General features: G+C 40.1%; 1 protein-coding gene across 3 annotated transcripts in view; it reads left to right on the forward strand.

Moving 5' to 3' along the window:
- PTPRA (protein tyrosine phosphatase receptor type A) overlaps nt 1–18,533 on the forward strand; it is a 195,533-nt gene that overhangs the window by 148,965 nt on the left and 28,035 nt on the right. For 2 of the 3 annotated variants that reach the window (XM_036763037.1, XM_036763038.1), the window contains exons 4-7: nt 6,604–6,682; nt 6,988–7,359; nt 15,259–15,282; nt 17,478–17,562. In XM_036763037.1, the coding sequence (XP_036618932.1) occupies nt 6,604–6,682; nt 6,988–7,359; nt 15,259–15,282; nt 17,478–17,562 (560 nt within the window). The remainder of the gene's footprint in view (nt 1–6,603; nt 6,683–6,987; nt 7,360–15,258; nt 15,283–17,477; nt 17,563–18,533) is intronic. The other variant, XM_036763039.1, reaches the window with a different exon arrangement.

Raw genomic sequence — 18,533 nt, forward strand, 5'->3', positions numbered from 1 at the left:
GATGAGTTTTGTTGAATAGAAGAATTGTCATACATCATTGAATTGAATTATGTAGCGTAAAACTTATGAATGAAGTCAGTACAATTACATTATTTCCTCCAATGATGTTCAGGAGTCCAGGAGTCCGAGTAGATAAATTAGAGTTCGAGATTACCCAGATTTGAAGATTATTAAGTGGCAGAAAGTTAAGGGATGGTGTGGTTGAGAGCTACCCTGGGGTCATTAAGGGGTAGAGACATCTGTATGACTGGTAAGAAGGCAAGAGACACAATGGAGGTAGAAAAATTTGGCAGCTGATTAAATATACGAGGTGAGTGGAGGCCCTGCTCCATGCTTTTCATAAAACTATGCAAACGATTTTCTTAACCTTACATTGTTTTCATATAAAATTAAGAATTTATTTTAACCGTATAACATGAAAATTTAAACATACAGTAAAAATACACACAGCTATTTGCTGATTTAAAATGTTTTATGATTTTCATATTTACAACTTATAAAAATAGTGACCATAATAATACTGTTAATATAAAAAAAATGTTAAAAATAATACCGTTAATATGATTGCAGGAGTGGATTTTTTTTTCAAGTGCAGAGTTTCTCAAAACATGGTATCATTGATGATAGTGCTGCTTTTATAATTCTTTTTCAGTCACTGTTGTTGGTTAGTTGTTTCAGTCATGTCCAACTCTTAATAACCCTATGTGGGGTTTTCTTGGCTAAGATACTGGAGTGGTATGCTATTTCCTTTTCCAGCTCATTTTATAGATGAGGAAACTAAGGCAAACAGGATTGAGTGATGAGCCCAGGATCACACAGGCTGGATTTGAACTCAGGTCTTCCTGACTCCAAGCCAGGTCATCTATTCACTGTGCCACCTAGCTGTCTCTCTTTTTCAATTACTAATCCAGTATTTTTTTCTTTAAAACAATCATAGCAAAAAACTCTGTTTTACACAAATAAAATGTTACAAATAAGTAATAACATTTGTATCCTTTGTTTGACAAAGAATAGAATTCTTTATTCACCCATAGCCAGAATGAAATACATTTTTTAGGCTTAAACATTTCTATTAAATAATCTCTGTACTGTATTCCCTATTAGTTGGAAAGAGTTCTCCATATTAGTCCTGATTTTTTTGACTTTAACTTTGTTTTCACAGTTAAAAATAAAATGGGTATATTTTGTGGGCTTTGTACTAGAAAATATCCAATAATTTTGGCATTTGCTTCATGTGCCTCCACTTCTCTTTTCCCCCTGACTGTGAGGGAGGGTGGAGAGAGTGGTGGAGAGCAAGGGAGGCTGCCCTGCAGTTTGGAAAACTTTGCCATACTGAGACTCAAGCTGTGGAGGTAGGGTGGGGTACAATATGTGATTTCCATTGTGTCACACAAAGCAGGGAACTTCCCACATTGCATGACTCATCTCTCATTTCTTGCCGCAGATGTACTCTTCTACAGCCAATATTGCCACAGGTTTGTGAATTACAAAAGGTTTTTTTTCTCCTAAATGAAAAGCCTGTGTACTTGAATATCCATCTTCACTTAGGTTCTCCTGAAATGTAGAACTACATCAATCATTGATCAGTCCATTGCTGCTTAAAGAAGTGGCAGAATGACTACATAGTTAATTCTCATTTCTTAGTACAGGAGGAAAGAGGTACACCCAATCCAGAAAAATCACCTCTAGCATCTAGTGCCCCGAAGATTGAGGGAGGGTCAGGGGTGGGCGGAATAGAGAAGGAAGAATGAGAGAAAAAGGATCTTTTGAGGCTTAAGCAGAAACAAAAATAGCTTAGAATTAGACCCAAATATTATAACCTCAGGAGCATCACATTGGAGAGAGGAAGGAAAAAGATCATTGTTATGTAACTAATTTCCATATTCCCCAAAAAGCCAATATTTTGTTTCAAATGAATGCCTACAACATTTGACATACTCTTATTCAAATTAAGAAATTATGATTTAAGTACCCACTGTGTATGGATACAAAACTTAGCTATTAACAGGGTTCCTGCCTACATGGAGTTTATAAATAAGTGGAAAACTGGGCATATCCATCAATAGCCATGATGCAAGATGCCTTCTTTCCCCTAAACAAACCTATGATTTCATCAGTGTGGGGTACTCCCCTCTGTGGAAGCTTCCTTCACCAATGCAAACCTTCCATGTTTTTGTAACTTGCAGCCTTCTACAGCCTGGGACACTGAGAGATTAAGTGTTACACAGCTCATGTGTCAGAGGCAGGGCTTGAACCCATATCTCTTTGACTCCAAATCCAACACTGTATAACCACTCAGCCATGTAACTCTTAATACAAGATACCTCCTAACTCATATATTAGGATAGATTAGTATGGATGTCATTTGTCACTAAGAGTTTGTTTTCTGTTGCCTCTGATCCTGAAGGAGGTTGGGGGTGGAGATAAACTCACAGCCACCATGACTAGCTTCCAATTTATTGTATTGAAAGTTCATACTGTACCGCTAGGTGGGGGATATAAATGCAATAGATATAGCCCAGAAGAAAGAATGAAGAATTCTTTATTCTAATAGAGGAGCTTATATCGAGAACTTAATGGTTTAGAAAGCACTTTTCATGCATTATCTCATTTGATCCTTACAACAACCCTTTGAGGTAGTGATAGCACCAGTATTATGATCCACACATTACAGAGGGGGATACCAAGGCTCAAAGAGATTAGGTGACTTGCCCCCATTTGCCAGCATTTGAGCACAGCCCTTCTAAGTCCAAATCTGAGACTCTGCACTATTGCCAGACCAGAATACTGTCAATCAGGAAACCCTTTCCCTTGGACTATATTAGCATAGAGGACAGAGAGAGCTAGCCTTGAAGCTAGGGAGACTTGGCTGGTGTATATTGGCTATATGATTGGCAAGTCATTTAACTTCTTGGTGTTCCATTCTACTCCCTAACACTATAAATTGCAGAAAAGGCATCAATCTGCAGTAGTAGAGGAAGTTACCTTTCCCAGAGGTTCTCCGTACCAATGAAATCAGGTCTTATCTTTGTCCCTTTATTGTTATTCAGTCATTTTCAGTCGTGTCTGACTCTTCATGACTGCATTTGGGGTTTTCTTGGCAGTGATACTGGAGTAGTTTGCCATTTTCTTCTCTAGCTCATTTTGCGGATGAGGAAACTGAGGCAAACAAGGTTAAGTGACTTGCCCAGGGTCACATAGCTAGTAAGCATCTGAGGCCAGATTTGAACTCATGAAGATGAGTCTTCCTGACTGTTGGCTTAGCACTCTATGTATGTACTGTCCTACCTAGCTGCCCCTCTATTCCTTTAAGCTTTATTAAAATGATCCTTGAAGAGATGGTTAGATAAACATCTATAAAAGATAGCCAACATGACTTTAAGAATTGGTCAGGACCTACTAACCTCATTTCCTTTTTTGACAGGATTATTAAACTTATAAATGAGGGGAATTGATACAGTTTACCTCGATTTTGGCAAAGCTTTTGATAAAATATCTCATGCAATTGTCGTGGAAAAGATGGAGAAATATGGTTTAGATGGATTCAGAATTGGTCCTAATCAAAGACCTAGTTATTATGGTTCAATATCAATAGAGCAAGGGATGCTAATCAAATTTGCAGATGATGACAATATGGGAGGGATTAGTAGCACATTGGATGACAGTTAAGATCCTAAAAGACCTCAGTAGGCTAGAGAAGAGGTGTTAATCTGTCCCAAACATGGCCCAAACCAGATTAGAATATAATTGGGAAATATGTAACAAAATAAACAAAAGCACAATAGAACATAGATAACATTAATATATCATTTTCTAAGTCAACATGCAAGCCACAGGGATCCTTATGTATTATCTAGAGGCCCCATTTCTATTTGAGTTTGACACCACTGGCCTAGAGCATTGGGTTAAATCTACTAAAATGAAATTCGATAAGGGTAAATACACAGTCTTACACTTAGGTACAAAAAAATCCACTTCACAAATACAAGATGAAGAAGCATAGTTGGATATTAGTTGTTGTGGAAAAGATCTGGAGGTTTAAGTGGACTACTGGCTTAAACTGAGTCAGCAATGTGATATTGCTAATGCGGTCTTGAACTTTATTAGAACAGGCATGTTGTTGAGTCATTTTTGGTTGTGTCTGACTCTTTGTGATCCTTTTTGGGGTTTTCTTGGCAAAGATACTGGAGTGGTTTGCCATTTCCTTCTCTAGCTTGTTTTATAGATGAGGAAACTGAGGCAAATGGGGTTAAGAGACTTCCCAGGGTCACACAGCTAGTAAGTGTCTATGGTCAGATCTGAACCTGGGTCACACATTAAACATTTTTTAAGTGCCTTCTATTTGCCAGATACTATGCTAAGCACTGAGGATATAAAGAAAGGTAAAAGACATCCCCTGCTCTCAAGGAGCTCACTTTCTAATGGAAACATGTAACAACATGCAAACACCTATGTACCAACAAGCTACAACAAGATGAATTGGAAAAATTAACAGAGGGAAGGCACTAGAATTAAGAGGGATTGGGAAAGGCTTCCTATCGAAGATGGGATTTTAGCTGGGGCTTCTAGGAAGCCGGGAAGCAGAGATAAGGTGACAAAGCCCTCCAGGCATGGGGAACAGCCAGTGAAAATGCCTGGAGGTGGGAGTGGAGTATCTTATTCTAAGAAGGGCAAGGAAGCTAATGGATTGCAGAGTATGTGAGTGAAGAGTGATGTAAGGTGTAAGAAGACTGGAAAGTTGGGGAGAAGTGAAAGAACTTTGGGGAAAGTGAAGAACTTTGAACACCAGAGGATTTTGGATGGACTATGATGGGTGAAGACTTATGGCATGAGGACTCACCAGCAGGCTGTTGCAGTAGTTCAGGCATGAGATGATGAGGGCCTTCACTAGAGTTGTAACTGTGTTAGAGGAAAGAAGGCAGGGGATGGGGGGAGCAGTATTTGAGATGTTGCAAAGGTGAAATCAGCAGATCCTTAACAACAGCTTGGATATCGGGGGAAAAGGGGTGGGATGTGAAAGATAGTGAGGAATCCAGGATAACTCCTAGGTTGCAAGCTTGGGGGACTGGGAGGATATTTTCCTCTATAGTAATAGGGAAGATAAGAGTGGGGGAGGATTTAGAGGGGAAAATAATGAGTTCTCTTTTGGACATACTGTTTAAGATGTCTACTGTACATCGAATTTGAGATGTGTGAGAAAGACAGTTGGAGATGTGAGATAGCAGGAAAGGTAGATTTGAGAATCATCAGTTTAGAGATGGTAATTAAATCCATGGGAGCTGATGAGATCACCAAGTGAAGTAGTATAGAGGGAGAAGAGGACCCAGGACAGAACCCTGAGGGACACCTCAGATAGGTAGGAGAACCAGGAAAGAGTAGTGTCCCAAAAGAAAAGAGAGTATCAAGGGGTAGAGAGTGCTCAACAGTGTCAGAGGGTGCAAAGAGGTCAAGGAGAATGAGGATTGAGAAAAGATCATTGGATTTGGCAACGAAGAGATCAGTAGTGACTTTGGAGAGAGCAGTTCAGTGGAATGTTAAGGTCAGAAGGGGTTAAGAAAAAAATGGGAGGAGAGAAAGTGGAGGCATCTATTGTAAATAGCCTTTTTAAAGAGTTTACCTACGAAGGGCAGAAGAGGTTGGACAATAATTAATAGGGATGGAAGAGTGAAGTGAGAGTTTTGTTTTGTTTTTCAGGAAACAGGAGACTGTAGGCAATAGAAAATGAGCCAGTAGAAAGGAAGAGGGGTAACAGGGGGCAATCTGATGGAGAAGATGGATGGAATGAGATCACTTGAACAAATAGAAGGCTGGGCCTTGGTAAAGAGTAAGGCCACTTCATGTGAGAAATGGTGAAGGAGGAGAGAGTAGAAGAAGGCACTTGAGTGATAGGAGATGAGGAAGAGGGGAAAAGAGGGAGTTCATAGCCTCAGTTCTTTCTGTAAAATATGAGACAAGGTTCACAGCTGAGAGAGTGAGAGATTTGAGGAAGGATAAAAAGGTTTGGAAGAGCTGCTGTAGGGAGTGGGATGGTGAGTCAGTAAGGGAGGTATACTAGGATTGCCTAGAAGCAGTTAGGGCCCAGTTGAGATTATGTAACATAAATGTTAGTGACCTACTCAGAAAGGTTGCATGATTTTCTCCACCTTCATTCAGCAGCACATGTGTAGGAGTGGGGGTAAAGACAACGAATGATAGGAGTGATCCTAGATATAGATAGATAGATAGAATTATGTATATGTTTATATGTGTATACATGTATGTATATATGTATAATCAGTGATATTATAAGGTGATTAAAGATTCAAGATCCCTGTCTGAGGTTTGGGAAGTACCATAGTCTCATTAGCAACACATATTCTATCCATTGGAAGAACAACTGCTGCAACAATTTTACCCATTCCATGGTTATCTTATTGGCTCTGGTTTAGAGAGTAGCCACCATTTTCTGGTCTTGCCTCTAGACTCTGAGGCTTCCGTTTATTTGAAGATTTGTAACCTCCAGTTTGTAAACTTCAAGTTCATCTTTGTGGATGGTTAACTTGGATGTAGAGACATTAGCATTAGCCTGAGACATCTTCTAAGGTGGCTTATTGTTTTTTTCAGATCAACATGGATTCCTGGTTCTTTCTAATTTTGCTCAGCAGTGGCCTGACATGCCTCAGTGCCAGCAATGCCACAACAGGTAAGGCTTCCCTTATTTCTGAGTAAATCTTGCACTCTTGCTTTCATCCCTAAAGTAAAGATGTAGCTAAGAACCGTACCCCCAAAATATTCATTTTAGGGGCTAAATAAAAAGGATATTTCCTACTTTCTTCAGCTAATGTTCCCCTGTAGGAAAGACCACCTCAATTAAAGAATGAAAAACTGTGCAGCTGGTCTCTGCTGGGGTTACAACAATTTTTGAGGATATGCCATAGCAACCACTCCTTTTTGCCTAGCTTTTGGGGGCTGTGTTGTACCTTGATGTGATATTTTCTTGTGCTTTAGTGTTTGCAGTGTCACCTTCAGTAGGAGTTACCTCATCCACAAGATCAGTTAAAGCATCAACCACAGAGCCTAATAAAGGGGAAACCATGAGCTCCAAGGATCTCAGTCCAAACTCTTCACTGACTTCTCTTTCTACAACACCAACACTCAGTCCACCTGTAATCCTGGAACCTACTTATATAACAACTGTCAACTCATCAAGCTCTATTATCAATGTGACTACAAGGACAGAGGTGGCAGAGTCTAATGTGACCTCACCTTCTCCAAATGCTACTTGGCTTCCTGATCCTGGGTTTACAGATGCCAAGACAGAAGCCTGGGACCACAATTTTAGCACTGCAGTAACAACACCAGACACCTTCACCCCTTCAGGTACTGGAAAAGGTCTTTGTTTTCTTTCATGTTTGGGGATTTATTTACTCTTTAGGTAAACCTCTTCCTTGTGTTTTCTCACCGCAGATATTCTGGCATTAAAATCAAACTGCGTAAGACAATTTAATGAAGACCAAATTAGGGAATATTCAGAATGTCTGCTCAGCATAGAGTCATGAGAGGGGTAAAGAAAGGGGATCCTGAAGGTCATCTCGTTCATCCTTTCACTTTGGGCAGCCTCAACCAGTGAGAATTGTAACTCTTTTTTTAAAAAGATTTCCAGAGATGATGATTTCACAATTACCTTGGTCACCCATTCTGTATAGTGCGTAACTTCTCTCACTGTACAAATGATCTTCCCCATGCTCTAAATACTTCAGGTTTGTATTTTCAGTTCACTAAGGATGTGCCCAATGTTTCTTAGGAATGTTTTTTATGTTTCCTAGACCAAGGGCCCCACAGAAACTCTCATTTCCTATTCCCGAGACCTTAGAGCACTGCTATCATGAAAAAGCAGTTTGCATTTCCTCTGACAGATCTGTTAGTTCGCTAAAAACAGTACCAGTGATAGAGAAAGCACTGGGCCTAGAGTTTAGACAGACCTGAATCCAAATTCTCCCTCAGACACTTACTGAGTGTGATCCTGGGCAAGTCACTTAAGTTCTGTCTGCCTCAGTTTCCTCATCTGCAACATGGGGATAACAATAGCATGTACCTCCCAGGGTTGTTTTAAAGATCAAATGAAATAATATTTGTAAAGTGCTTACACAGTGCCTGGACCATATTAAGTAGGTACTTCATATGTACTTATTCCCTTCCCTTCTCCTTCTTCCTAGAACCACCCTTCAGAACAAGGTTCTAGCTAATCAAGCAGCATTTCCTAACATCTTCTGTCCCCCAAGCTGTTTCTCAATGTTGGATCTGCTACATTTCTAGTCATTGTATTTCACTGCTTCCCATTGCAGCTGCAGGCCTTTGCTCTGCCATCATCACTCAGCAACCTCTCTTCTTTTGAACTCCATGCCATTCAACTATACCACCCTTTATTGATCTTTTGCTGTCATGTAGTGACCACCTAGTCACTCCTCTGTGATCCCTGGCTAAGTCTTATTCGTTATCCCTTCCCCTTCCATCATCCTCGGAGACTTCAGTATTCATACATGTGTCCCTAAATACAATGGACTTTTCTATCCTCATCCTCCTTGACCTCTCTACAATCCTAGGCATTGTGGATTGTTCACTTATCCTTCATGGCCTCTCTTGATCTATCCTTGATGTCATGGCTTTTGTGACACTCCATTGCCAGTGCTGCTCCTTCTACCTTTCCTTCCAACCAGCCTTATCTCCGTTGCTGGCTCTTCATCCTCTTTCTACCCCACGCAGGGGTGGGGAACCTTTTTGTGGCCCTCTAGGTCCTCAAGTGCGGCTCTTTGCCTGAATCCAAACTTCACAGAACAAATCCTCTCAATAAAAGAACCTTAATGTGCTCTTTGACTGAATCCAAATTTCACAGAACAAATCCTCTCAATAAAAGAATTTGTTCTGTAAAACTTGGACTCAGTCAAAAGGCCCCACCCAAGGACCTAGAAGGCCACATGTGGTCTTGAGGCCGCAGGTTCCCCACCCCTCCTAGAGGTATAAACTTCTCTTGGTTCTTTGCTCAGCTGCCTTTTCTTCTGTCTCTGTACTTTCTCACTTGCAAAGCCTACCTATTATGTAATTCTTCTCTGAATTCTAACCTCCTTACCATCTCCCCACATACAAACACAGAAGTGAAAGTGTTTTTCCTTCCTCAAAGCACCTCCTCCAGGCACTTTGTCTTTCTTTTCCTTTATATTTATCATTCTTCCTCATATTATCAATCAATCCATAAGCAATTATTAAGCATCTGCTATGTGCCAGGCACTGTGCTAAGTACTAGGAATAGGTAGATGAAGATGAAAGTCTCCCCCAAGGAGGAGCTTGTATTCTGCTGGGGGAGACAATACGCATACAAATGAATATATAGAAGGTAAGTACTGTGTAAATTGGGGTGGGGCACTAGCCACTGCTGGGGGTGGAGTCTAGAAGTGGTTCTTGTGGAAAGTGCTTGAACAGAGTTTTGAAGGAAACGAGGGATTCTAAGAGGTAGTTAGTTGTAAGGAGAAGTAAATTCTAGGTGTAGAGACTGGAAATGAGTATCCATCTTCTGGACTGTCATGGAGAAGGAATAACAAGGGCTGGTTGGTTGGACAGGAGAGTAAAAGAATGGAATGTTGAATGATAAAGTAGGAAAGGTAGGGAGAATCACTTTTCCTAAAAGTGACGTGTGTATGTATAATTTGAAGAGGAAAGATACTTAAGGCAGAGAAATTAATTTGGAGGTGTGAGGGCCTGAATTAGGGTGATAGCTATGTGAGTAGAGAGAAGGGGACAGATGTGAAAAATGTTGCAGAGGTAGAAATGGCGAGATTTGGCAACTGGTTTGACATTTGAGGTGAAGGAGAGTGAGGAGTCAAGTATAATACTAAGGTTGCTTACCTGGGTGACTAGAAGAAAGGCAATACTCTTTGATAAGAATAAGGAAGGTTGCAAAAGGGGTGAGTTTGGGGTGGGGAGAGAAAAAGATCATCAGTTCTGTTTTGGACATGTTGAGTGTGAAATGCCTATCAGACGTCCAATTTGAAATATCAGGTAGCTGGAGGTGTGCTACAGGCTCTCAGGAAAGACTCTAGGGCTAGATTTATAGATTTGGGAGTCATTTGCATAGAGATGATAGAATTACAGGAGCTAGGGAAGTCATCAAATGAGTGAGAGAGAGAGAGAATAGGAGAACGTCAGATCAGAGGCTTAGGAAACACCCACCATTAGGCATTGTGATAGGGATGGTGAGCTTACAAAGGAAACAAAGAAGAAACTGTCAAACATATAGGAAGAGAGAGTATTGGTGTGCCCACAGTGAGTATCTGAAAGGAGAGGGTAGGCAGCAATGTCAAATACTGCAGAGATGTTCAGAAGAATAAGAACTGGGAAAATATCATTAAATTTGACAATTAAGAGGTTACTAGCAACTTTGGAGAAAGCAATTTCAGTTAAGTATAGGGTTGGAAGCCAGAGAGCAAAGTTATGTGTGCCTTTGTCTTCCCCACCCTAAAATTATGTTACATATTGCTTAAAGAGCAGGGTCTGTTATGTCTATTTTTGTATTTCCAGTGCTAATCACGTAGTAAGTGCTTAGTAAATATTTGCAGAATTCATTGGGAAAGAGTTGCCTGCTAGAATTAGTCCCTGGATATTCCTTCTGAAATAAGTGAGGGAATTCTCGAGGATCTCTGGTAGAAAGTTAGCACGTACTCTGATTTTGAAGTGTTTCATCTGTGTCTTATGTAAAAGGTCCAAAAGCTTATTGTCTTTTCAGAAATGGCTAGTGAGGGAAGTTCCCATATCTCTCTGTCTCCTAAGGGAAAGAGAGAGACTAGATTTAACCTACAGAATGTCACGTATGTGGTTCAACTCACAATCATCACCCCCTGGGCACTATTCTCAATTCCCATCGTTCATGAAGTCTTCCCCAGGTTGTCATCATTTCTGTTTCAGCAGCCATATTCCTCCTTGTAGTGAAAGTCAGGTCCAGAATAATGTCACTTCCTTTTCCTTTAAAAGGCTATAATTATAATTTTGCAAAAAGAGAGCTGCAGTCAGTGTCCAAATAATTGAAATTTCCCTATCATCCAGGTAATAAACCCTTGTGGAGATATGAGCCGGTCACTACTCTTTTTTTAAAAAAAAATCATTATTTATTTTTAACATTCTTTTCTTTTAAAATTTTGAATTCCAAATTGTCTCACCCCCACACCCATTGAGAAGACAAGCAATATGATATCAATTATATATGTGAAATCATGCAAACCTATTTCCACATTAGCCATATCACAAGATATAAAGAAATAAAAGAAAAAATAAAGAAAGCAAAAAAATTATACTTCACTTTGTACTCAGGGTTCGTTGGTTCTCTCTCTGGAGGTGGGTAGCGTTTTTTCATTATGTGTCTTTTGGAATTGTCTTGGATCATTATATTGATCAGAGCAACCAAGTCTTTCACAGTTGATCGTCATTACAACCTTGCTGTCACTGTGTACAATAATCTCCCACTTCCTCTTACTCCACTTTCAGTTCATATAGGTCTTACCATGTTTTTTTGAAACAACCACCCCGCCCCTTGTTACTTCTTTTTCTTTTTTAATCTTTTGGTATTTATTTAGTATATCATTTTTCCCCAGTTACGTATAAAAACAATTTTTAACATTCGTTTTTAAAACTTTGAGTTCCAAATTCTTTCCCTTCCTCCCTCCCCACCCTCCTTCATTGAGAAGGCAAGCAATTTGATATGGGTTATACATGTGTAATCATGCAAAACATATCCATAATAGTCATGTTGTGAAAGAAAACACAGACAAAAAAAGCCTGAGGAAAAATAAAGTAAAAAAAAAAGTACGCTTCAATCTGTATTCTGACACCATCATTTCTTTCTCTGGAGATACATAGCATTTTTCATCATAAGTCCTTCAGAGTTGTCTTGGATTATTGTATTGCTGACAACAGCTAAGTCATTCACAGCTGATCACCTTACAATGTTGCTGTTACTTTGTAGACAGTACATTTCACTTTGCATCAGCTCATGTAAGTCTTTCCAAGTTTTTCTGAGAGCACCTTGCTCATCAGTTTTTTGCTCCCCTCTGAACTGTGACCCAGAACTGCATATGGATGGTAGAGTTGCCAATCAGCACCAGCTGTACCCAGTGCCAGCAAAATCTCTTTCTGATCAGTTGTCTGACCCCCTTGCCTTGTCTTGACTGAGAGATCCCAAAGCTGCTCCCACTGCCACCATTGTAGCCACCTCCAAGGCCTAGCGCTACTGTTGTGCTCTGGACCAGCCCCTACCCTGGTGTCATAGATCTTTCCTGATAACCTCTTAGGTTGTCTTAGGCTAGAAAAATGTCTCATTCTGACTTTTCGTTGGCTCTGCCACTCCAAAATTTGATTTGAGGAGCTATTTTAAAGTTGTTTAGAGAAGAATGTTGGGAGAGGTCAGCTGGGTTACTGCCTATACTCTGCTATCCTGGCTTTGCACCCCCAGCCACTTCTTCTACAGTTATTGTGGCCTCTGCCTCCTCAGCAGCCACAGCTATGGAACATCTAGAAGACGAAGTTCTAGCTACAAAGCCATTGTCACTGTCAAATGATTCTGTTTCATAAATGCATATGATTTTATCATTGAAATGACATTAAAGAACAAAACATAAAAGAAGATGCTTGACTATGTGCTTTGCCGCTATACCCTAAAGACCATGGAGCCTTTCTACCTGACTTGCAGTTGAAATCTCCAACATATGTTGTCTCCTCCTGTTAAAATGCGCGCTTCTTGAGAGCAGGGACTGTTTTGCTTTTCTATTTGTGTGCACAGTGCTTTGAACATAGTAAGCATGTGATGAATTCTTCTTTATTCATTTATTTTTCAGTGCTATAACATGCCTTTGTTCCAGGCTTATCTCTTTTCTGAATTCTTTATCTTTTTCTTCATTCTGTCAAGGATAGTCTATAGTATATCTTAATTATAGTATTTCTTCTGTTTCTGCTTCCATTGATCATGACTCAAATGCTCTCCATCAAAGTTTCCCTTCTCTGGTTCCTAGATTTACTCATTAGTATATCTTATTATTATACAGTACTAATACACCATCCCTTTAATCTGTTCCATTCCTTTTGACAAACACATCTAGTTCTAGAGTGTCCATGTGAACCATCCCACAAAGTCTCAACGATTATATTTCCCTGGAAAATTTCTACTACAATCAGTGGGTATTCATCTTCAATAACGTTGACAGATCACAGAATTAGATTTTGAGAGTTGGAAGGAACTTCAGTAGTTACCTGATCAAATTCAGGCTCAAAAGCATTCCCTACTGTAGCATACTTAACAAATGGGCATCCAGCTTCTGCTTGAAGACCTCCCCATAAGGGGAAACCACTGCCTCTCAAGGCTGTCTATTCTACTTTGAGACATCTCTAATTGTTAGAAACATTTTCCTTTTATTAAGCCTAAATTTGCCTCTTTGCAAATTACTCCTGTTCCTTCCCTCTAGAATCAAACAGAGCAAGTTTAATCCCTTTCCCATATGACAGCCTTTCACGTGCTTGGATAGAGAGAGCAATCACATCTCCCAGACTTTCTACTTTTTCGGTAATAGAAATCATGGCTAATACTAAAACTTTCCATCATCCCCCACTGTCCTTCTACTTTGGTTTGACTTCCTCCTTCTCTTTCAGAAACATCTGCTCCAGTACTCAGGCCATTGATTCCCAAGTTACTATTCACTGGCAGCCATAGTATTAGACTTTACCTATAACCCACTACTAAAAAAGGCTATCCAGTATGTATTTGTTTTTAAATGAATTTTATTTTGAGACTGTTTGAAGAATTTTGACACTACCTCATGAGACAGAGGCAACCTTGTGTGCAGAGTTACAAGTCTTGATTGGTTTTTCCATGCTGTCTAGTCAGAGCATTTATTAAATGCCTACTATGCATCAGGGGGAAGCTAGGTAGCACAGTGGATAGAGTGCCAGGCCTGGAGTCAGGAACACTCATCTTCCTGAGTTCAAATCTGGCTTCAGACTCTTACTAGCTATGTGACCTTGGGCAAGTCACTTAACCCTAACTTAGGGTTAGGAATTGCCTTAGTTTCCTCCTCTGTAAAATGATCTGGAGAAGGAAGTGGAAAACTACTCCAGAATCCCCAAATGGGATCTCAAAGAGTTGGACACAACTGAAGAAAAATTATTGAATAACATGTGTTGGGATACAAAAAAGGGGTAAAAACAGCCCCTGTCCTTAAGCTCCCAAAAAAGAGGGAAACTCCATTTGTAGTCACTTTTGGAAGACTGGCTAAGGACAAGTGTAGCTGAGAAAGTCCTGAGCATGCTCACTGTATTGTGGGGAAAGCCAAGGAGGCTGCTAAGAGAGAGCCAAGAGTTCATCTTCTCCTTATGCCTAGCCCTGATAAGACCCTTCCTGGAATGTTTGTTTTGTAGGAGAAAGTAGAAAGACAGAAGGAGCTCAGAGAAAAGCTATAAAAATGATTCAAGGGTGCAGAAGGGTGATTCAGAGGATGACATTCCACTGCCCTTTATTTCTCCTCAGTTCAGAATGAGAAGAAGCCTAGTCTAGTGGAAAGAGCAGGAAGTAGATTTGGAGTCATATGACCCAGCTATGCTGCTAATTCCTTGTCACCTGAGAGAAGTCACCGCCCTCTGTGGAGCCTTAGTCTCTCCAGCCCTCAGATGGGAGTAGTAATACCCCATGCTAATGGAAATAGCTGTACTTCTTGTTATGAATGCCTTCTAAGGAACGGAACCGGAGGATAGATGATCTGAGAGCGCTGATCAGCAGCGTCATAAAGGATTAGCAAGGACCAGCACCCTGAATGTTCTGCCACAAGCTAGAGGTCATTAAAAACCGAAGAGCGAGAAAGGTCCAACAAATGGTCAGCAGGCACAAGCTTGTCATTGTTGAATTTGCTGGGTCTGCACTCTTGTTAGAGGAGAGCCCTTCTTCCCTCTTTCCCTGTCTCCCAGGATCACATGATGGATCACATGAGATAATGCGTGTGAAAGAACCTGGTAAACTTGAAAAGCCTCGTGCACATGTAAGGGATTATTGTTAATGACACTAGGAGGTGGGGTGGAGGGTACAAAAAAAACAAAGGGCAGCTTTCTTCAGTGCCGGTTTTGTTTTGACGGGTTCTTTCTCACTATCTGAGGCACTAGATCAAATATTAAATTGTTAGGGAGACTGTAGAAGTACTACTAGTTATCTATTTTCATCTTAATAAATGTTTCTATTTTTCACTTATTATACAGGTAATTCTGACTCGGAGAGAAGAGGTGAGAAACTCACCTTGTTGTTTATTGTCACTTCATTTAAGAAGCCATTTCATTGTGCAGTGACCTCTCGTTGTCCTTTCCTACCCCCTTCTCCTACTCCCTGTCAATCTGTGGTGACCATATGCATGTGTGGTTGTGACATTGTTAACTTTTAATTTATATTTTTATATTGACTTAACAGGAAATAGGAATAGAAACAAAATCTACTATTACAAAAGACTACTTTTCGTACCTTAGAGACTCTAGTAGCTATTATGTATCATAACTTACAAATCAACTACAAGAAGCTACTTTTCATATCATAAGAGATTCTAGTAGCTATCATATATCATAATATATTTACTGAAGACAGTAATATTTACAAATGATTACAACTTATTTTATGTCATCATTTTGTTTGCACCGTGATAGCTACTATAACGACTTATGAATTGCAATTTCTTAGAGCCAATCCTGTGAGAGAGGTAACATAACTACAATTACCTCCCATTTTATTTATAGTTGAGAAAACTGAAGCTCAGCGGAGAAGCAACTTGCCAGCTAGTAAATTATGGAAGCAAGAATCAGAACCACTCTTCTGTGTAGCTACTCAGCCTGTAGATTTCATAACTCTCAGTGATTTGGTCCTATGAAGCATTTTTTTCCTTCTTGAGAAATTTTAAATTTCCTTCTTACTTGGGGGGTGCAACAATACTTAGTTTGTGATGGCAGTCTTGTGCTATAATCTCGCATATCTTATTAAACCGGGTATTGGTTATGGATGGATACTTCTGTCTTCATTGTTCAGTTCTGCAGAAATTTGCAGCTATTTAGAGAAAAGTAATAAAAATAGTCTTTGCTCATCACATTTTGTAGTACTGGTCTGAGACAAGGCTAGCCCAAGAAAAGGAGGTTATAGGCTGATGTTCTCTGTCCAAAAAATTTCGTTATTTAAGATCATAATCACCAAATAGATGAAAAGGAATATTTTTGCCCATAACTTCTTCAGGTAGGTCCTATGACATGTGTAATAGGACCAGCAATATAAAAATGAATGTTTTATGTTTAAAGACAAATGAGAGTAGGAAATCAAACAAGTGTAAGCAGTCTTCATCTAGTGTGTCATCAGTGTCTTGCTCCTCTTTTTTGGTATATGTTTGTTAAACTTCCTCTGTTTTCATGAATTCCAAGCAATCAGTTAATTTAGGCAGAAGTCTTTTGGATACCTAGATCCATAAACTCCCAGTTTCTCAAATTCCAGGGTAGTTTTTGGTTGCCTTGGAAGGAATTCTAATATTCCCATATATGTTGAATTTATAAACATTCAAATCATGGTACTTGAACATTCTCCAACTCCCTTATTTTCCCTTTAGTTCTTTACTAGTGAGTACCATGGCATTTTGAACTGTTTGGTAAGAGCAATGAAGTGGATTTGGCCTTTACGTTGTTGAGGTTTGTGGATTTATGCCTAGTTGGAAGCATTTCTGTCAAATAAATGTCAAAGCCAGTGGCCTTTCTTATAGTGTTTTGTTTTCTCTCTTTTCCATGTGTATATGTAGCAAAATATTTATAGCAGCACTTTTTGTAGTAGCAAAGTACTAGAAACGAAGTAGGCGTGCCTGATTGGGGAATGGTTGAACAAATTATGATACTTGAATGTGACAGAATATTACCGTGCTACAAAAATGAATAAATGTTTTAAATAACATAGTGAAAAAGGGTAAGGAACACTCCTATCAGACTCATTAGTATACCCATAGGATGTTAGAGCTATAAAAGATCATAGAGACCATCTAGGCCAAGTCCCCTGATATTTTATATAAGAGGAAAATGAGACCCAGAGAGGTTAAATGAGTTGCTCAGGACTGCAGTAAGTTAGTGGCAAAACCAATACTGGAAGCTAGGTCTCTTGGTTCCTCCCTATCTCCTTCCCCTTCTCCCTTCCCCTCCTCCCTCTTCCTTCCCCTTCTTCCTTCTCCTCCCTTCCCCTTCTCCATTTCTTCTTCCCCTCCTCTCTTTCCCCTTCTCTTCTCCTTTCTCTTTCCCTCTTCTCTTCTCCCTTCCTGTCTCCTTTCCTCTTCCATTTTCTCTCTCAATGATAGAAGCATTAGGGTAAGGAGCTATCATTAGCTTGTTTTAGTGGCTGCCCAAGCCTACCCTTATAAGCAGTGTTCATCTTCTAACCTGATTGTATGTGTGTGTGTTCTTGGTTGCAGATGAGACACCTATCATTGCAGTGATGGTGGCCCTGTCCTCTCTTCTAGTGATAGTGTTTATTATCATTGTTCTGTACATGTTAAGGTAAGAAACTTCAGTCTCTCCATTCTGGCTTAATCCATTTCACTTCAACACACGTCTTCCTTGTCCACGATATACAAGGCTATGTGTGTTTGGCCCTTGGGGAGTAGGGGAGGGTGAGCATGCCAGGATGGAGAGCAAAGTTCCCTGTGCTCCTGCCCTTACAATCTAGTAGGAGGGTAAGAAATATAGTTATATCATGATATTACAAGTTAGAATGAGGTAGGTGTGTAGGAGAGATCAGACAGGATGGGTGACTTCATTTTCCAGCTTTAGCCTTAAGTAAGCCCTCTTCATCTGATGTAATAGAAGAGGGTGCCTTTTGCTCCGCAGAACTTGTATGGGGAAAAGAGGGATGTGGTGGCTGATACACCACCTGGGGCTTCAGCAGTAAAAGTGCTCTTTGGCAAACAATTTCTTTGAGAAATAAAGCAACTCTCATCAAGATGCTGAATACAATCACTACTGTGGTGACACTGGTGGGAGGGGATAGAGTGCCCATCTGTGGTCCAGGCGTCCTGGGGAGGGGAGCATGCAGGCCTGATGAGATAGAATTCAGCCTGCAAGTATAGACTTCATCTCTAAAAGTGGTAGGATTTTTTCCTCTATCTGAGTTTGTTGTTTTTAAAAACATGTTGTTCCCTCTGCCAAAGAAGAAAAAATGTCCTTGGCCTAAGCCTCTGAACATTGGGAGAAGTTTGGTGGGTTTTAAGGATGGTGAACGTTGAGTGTTGTCATTAAGAATAAGGTCCCGATGAGTGGGTGAGAAAGCTGGAACAGGGATTAGCCTTGCCTTTGTGCCCAGCTTCTGGGCCCCACCAAGCTAATGATGGAACTGGCCTCCTTACCTACTCCTGTAAGATGTTAAAGGCTTTGTAGCTATGAAATATTATGAATCTTAAAAAGCAACATAGCAATAGAGGGACTATATGAGATTATTATCAGTATCACCATGATTACTAGTGGCATTGGGG

Source organism: Trichosurus vulpecula, chromosome 6 (assembly GCF_011100635.1).
Source record: "Trichosurus vulpecula isolate mTriVul1 chromosome 6, mTriVul1.pri, whole genome shotgun sequence".
Classification (NCBI taxonomy): Eukaryota; Metazoa; Chordata; class Mammalia; order Diprotodontia; family Phalangeridae; genus Trichosurus; species Trichosurus vulpecula.